Genomic DNA, 5,000 nt, shown 5'->3' on the forward strand with positions numbered 1-5,000 from the left:
ATTCACGCGGGGACACTAGGGGGCGCAGTTCAAATAAAAGCTTTTCAGCGGTTTAGCCTCTCTGGACTGAAGAAGAATAGGATGCAAGAGAAGAAAGTTCAACACTTACTTCAGCAATAAAAAATAAATAAAAATGAAACACAAATGTGATATTTATCTAAAGTCATTTTTGTTAATTGCTGTGTTGAAGTGGATCACTGAAGGTCAGCATCAAAGGCACTGTTTCAATACATAAAGTATATTTGCGTCCATTTATTATTGCAGGTTTGCGTAACATTCTGAGATTGCATTTCACTGTTTTTATTAATTTTGAGTAATACTAAATCTGTTTTTTGAGATGAGATGAGTAAATGGCTGCTCACATTTATTCTAAAACTACAATAACCATCATGTTTACCCAGCGAACACAATGCCTGTGAACTTACCATATCTCTCAACATGGGGACAGGAGCGCTGCCAGTCAATCAATGAACAAGTTTAAAGATTATTTGAAAAAGTAATTAAAAATTTAAAATTAATGCGTTACTTTACTAGTTACTTGAAAAAAGTAATCTGATTACATAAGGCAGCCAGGACACCGTATCTCACACTGTTGGGTTAGGGGGGGAAAGCTGAATTAAATTAAAATATTTCCAGTTGTATGTCAGATAAAGATCCGTGGAATTAATCAATTTATACTATTTAGTGTCCAATAACACTGAAATTGTCCTTAGGCTTCAGTTCGTATCTCATAGAAAACAAAAGCATTAATTCAGACGCAGTCTTATCTTAAAACTGCACTCAGTAATCGCCTCTGCATTCAAAAGCAATTCATTATTGTGGACAGGGAATCGCAAATTTCTTCAAATTCAGTGTTAGTTTAGTATTATTTATGTACTATTTCAATTAGATTTTATTTGTGCTTATGTGCTTTTATCATTTTTATTAGTATTTTATTTAATTGCCGAAGCAACATTTCTAATTTTGTTTAAAGCGGTGGTATAATTCCCTTTTCACAAGATGTAAAGTAAGTCTCTGATGTCCTCAGAGTGTGTGTGTGAAGTTTCAGCTCTAAATACCCCACAGATATTTTTATATTGCATGTTAAAATTGTCACTTTTTGAGGGTGAGCAAAAACACACTGTTAGGTGTGTGTTCCTTTAAATGCAAATGAGCTGCTGCTCCCGGCACAGGGGGCGGAGCTACAACAGCTTGTGTGCTTTTACCTCACACACACATGCACTGAACATTTCAAAGACTTTTAGCCAGTTATATTCTACTTTGTTTCAGCTTTATTTAAATTAACAAACACATATTTTAATAGTTTTGATCCCAAACTTCTCTTTGCCTGATGTCAGATTTATTAATCTGTTAAATGTAAATGTAAATGCATGATGCCACATTCCATATAAACCATCACTGAGTGCACTTTATGTAATTAATAATGCTGTCGATCCATTTTCAATCGCAAATTTTTCTGTAGTTCACACCTAACATTAAAGTTTTAGGTATTCATTTCACACTAATCTCCCAAATTAATATAGAATCATAAAGACAGACAGTATATTTTAAATATTTGTTTGAAAAATGTAAAAAAAAAAAAAAAAACATGCTGCGTTAAATATTTTTAACATGTTAAACTAAAAAAATGAACTCGTGTGCGTTAACACTTTCATTATGACAGCATTGATATCATCATTAATAATCTCATCAACAACAGGCTTAGATTAGTTTCACACACATAATATCTGAATACAGTGTGTCTTAACATTTTGAATTGTGGCCACAGATGTGTCTGATGAAAGATGAATAAATACATAAATAAAAATAAATAATAAAACAAATCTTTGTATCTTTCTCTTCTCTTCTTCGGTTCTAGCATGTGCACTAATCTAGTTTATGGCAGGTTGCATGGATAAAAGTGTTGGTTAAATGAATTAATGTAAATGAGCTTTCTATGAACTAGAGTATGTTTCTGGCCTAAAGTCTTGAAGATGAAGATCTATGTAGAGGAAGAGAGCAAAGCCATTGTGAGAGCAGAAACACACTGTATTTGTTCAACTAAACGCTGAGAGAGAGAGAGAGAGAGAGAGAGAGAGAGAGAGAGAGAGAGAGAGAGAGAGAGAAAGAGACAGAGAGAGAGAGAGAGAGAGAGAGAAAGAGACAGAGAGAGAGAGAGAGAGAGAGAGAGAAAGAGAGAGAGAGATTACCTGCTCTTGGTTTAGGCATTGATTTTGTCTTGGGGGGCGGAGCCAGCCGTGATGGCGTGCAGTGATTGGTTGACGTGGCTGCATGAGAGAAGCAGATGGGGGCGGGGCTCAGAGTTAAACTCATGTCATGTGACTGTTTAGGGGTGGAGCTTACAGGGTTTTAAGCGCTAATTATTCATGATGATCATGTTCTGGTGACTGTGGTAACACACAAACATCCATAATACGTGCTTGATGAAGGTTAAGCAACAGCACAGGATGACTGCAGATGTGTGTGTGTGTGTGTGTGTGTGTGTGTGTGTGTGTGTGTGTCGTACCTGTATGTGGCGCCGTTGAGCTCAGGATGAACCTGTTGCTCCATCAAACCCCAGGAACCAGAGGACACGAAGAACTCCTTATTAACGCAGTTCCTCAGACTGTCAGGAATACGACCTGAGACGCACAGAGAGACCAGTTTAATACTGGTTCGTTCTCAAAATATAACTATATTATCTTGATTATACTGTATTATTACTTTGTCTTCTGGGTAAATTTCATCTTCACAAAGCCAGAACAATGTGATCCTGATTTTAGAATGTTCTCCTCTGATATAAAGTCCCTTTTTACTTCCTTTGAGAAAATGTCAAACCCTTTCGACTCAAAGGTTTCAAAAACATATAATATCCTTCAGTCTGTTGTAAAGAGCCTGTAGTTTTTCATATTGAAAAAATGTAATTTTTCATGATTTGAGTGGCCTAATTCTTATAATCTCTTATGATGTCAGTATATCCCCCTTGTTTTATGTTTTATTTTTCTCGCTGTTAATGTCTGTAACCTTTCATTTGCAATAAAAAACCCTATATTATCGTCCAGCTGTAATCTGATAAATGCTACTATAAGGCGTGAAGATATTATAAACATTAACATCATGATTATATGTAAATGCTGTTATGAAACAACGTGTGTGTGTGTGAAATGTGTTATACAATATATATCAGTATCTACGTTTCTATGGAAGGCATTTTCTGCCAAATTTAAATAAATAAATTAAATGATTAAAATGAAAATTAAAACCAGATTAACGATTTCATTACAGAAAACAGTACGCAAAATATGTGACAAAATTGAGAATGAAATTAAATGATTTAATTTTCACAGTGACAGTGCATTATCCCTGTCAAATTCAAAAATAAAATGCAAGATATTTCGCCATATCTCGTCGTCTCGATTACAATATAATCACATTTAAATAATTTCGTTTCACACATTCAACTCATGCACACGGGACGTCGATAACTTAGCTTTACAGAAGGCGTGTCTCAGCGCCGTTACTAGAATAAGCCACACCCACTCAATAACATATAATTTGCATGCAGGTTGTCTTTGACGAAAATGAAAACTGAAATAAAAGAGGAATTAAAATGAAAATGAAAATTTACATTTGTATTTGAATTGTGTCACTATTATTGTGTGAGCGTTAATAAAGAGCATTGTAAAAACTGTATTTGTAGTTTCTTTTTCACGTTTGGCTTTTCATTTTAATATTGGCAGTCTTGCCTCGAGACTGTAGTGAAAATGAAATGTGAAATCACCAATTGCATTTTATTTTTGAATTTGACAGGGATAATGCACTGTCACTGTGGAAATGAAATCATTTAATTTCATTCTCAATTTTGTCACATATTTTGCGTACTGTTTTCTGTAATGAAATCGTTAATCTGGTTTTAATTTTCATTTTAATCATTTAATTTATTTTTTTAAATTTAGCAGAAAATGCCTTCCATACGTTTCCCTCCATCTATTCTAATGCAAATTTTGGAAAATCACATTAAAAATGTTGTCTGGAAATGCCAAGATGCGCTTAATGCTGGGTACACACTAAAAAAATTGTATAATCTTAAAAGACTTAAAAAATGTGAGAGACCACAAACATGAGGACAAAAAAATCCTAGATTTAACCATTTACACACTAACAGATTTTCAAACAGAGTCATCTTGTCAAAAAAAAAAAATTTGACTATAGTATTTCTTTGGTTATACAAATCTTCAATACGCCTATAATAAAGCCATGGTTAATTTTCGGTCAGATGCCAAGAAGTTAAAGAAAATGTGCATAAAAAACCCAAAAAACACTCAATTGAGGATAATATTTTTTCCGATAATGCGCATAAACTAAGATGGAAAAACATTTTCTGAATAAATCACTCGATCAGCCTGAGCGTCAGCTGTGATTGGATAACTGGAGTAAGCAGTGGACCAATCACAGCGCAGCATCTCTAATGTTGTCAAAGTGTGTGATCAGAATGATTTGGTGTAATTCCCTCCAGAAGCGTCTCACACACGAGTGTGTTCCCGAACACCAGCATCCGAACGCCAGAGAACATGACAGCGTTTACTGTCAGACGCTCGAGACACTCGTTTATGATGGAGGGAAAACAGCCGATTGCAGAAACTTACAGTTTTATTACTGATAATTTGCATCAATTTCCCAGTAAGTGACGATTTAGTTCTCTTGAACACTTGAGATGGAAACGCAGCTTTATTTGCAAATGTTTTATGCAATATTCCAATTTTGCAGTTCCAACATAGCGATTAAAATCTGATCTGCTGAATCTGTGGCACTGGTTTACCTGTGAAAGCTGATTGCTGAGAGCTGGACTGAGTTATATACGGTATAGATCTAGACTGCACACCTGTGATGGCTCTGCGTATCTCCGTCGCGGCGGCTTCTCTCATCTCTAGAGACGCTTGTTCGCTGTACCAGGCTGTGTGTGGCGTGCAGATCAGGTTAGGGGCGTCTTTCAAAGGACCCTGCGCAAAACTACACACACA

The 5,000-nt window shown here is 35.4% G+C and overlaps 1 protein-coding gene across 1 annotated transcript in view; it reads right to left on the reverse strand.

The window, feature by feature from the left end:
• ctbp2l (C-terminal binding protein 2, like) overlaps positions 1–5,000 on the reverse strand; it is a 28,374-nt gene that overhangs the window by 744 nt on the left and 22,630 nt on the right. Inside the window, exons 7-8 of the mRNA XM_079850808.1 lie at positions 4,862–4,989; positions 2,507–2,621 (exon numbers count right to left, since the gene is read on the reverse strand). Coding sequence (XP_079706934.1) covers positions 2,507–2,621; positions 4,862–4,989 — 243 coding nt within the window. The remainder of the gene's footprint in view (positions 1–2,506; positions 2,622–4,861; positions 4,990–5,000) is intronic.

The sequence above is a fragment of the Squalius cephalus genome, assembly GCF_949319135.1.
Source record: "Squalius cephalus genome assembly, chromosome: 19".
Lineage (NCBI taxonomy): Eukaryota > Metazoa > Chordata > Actinopteri > Cypriniformes > Leuciscidae > Squalius > Squalius cephalus.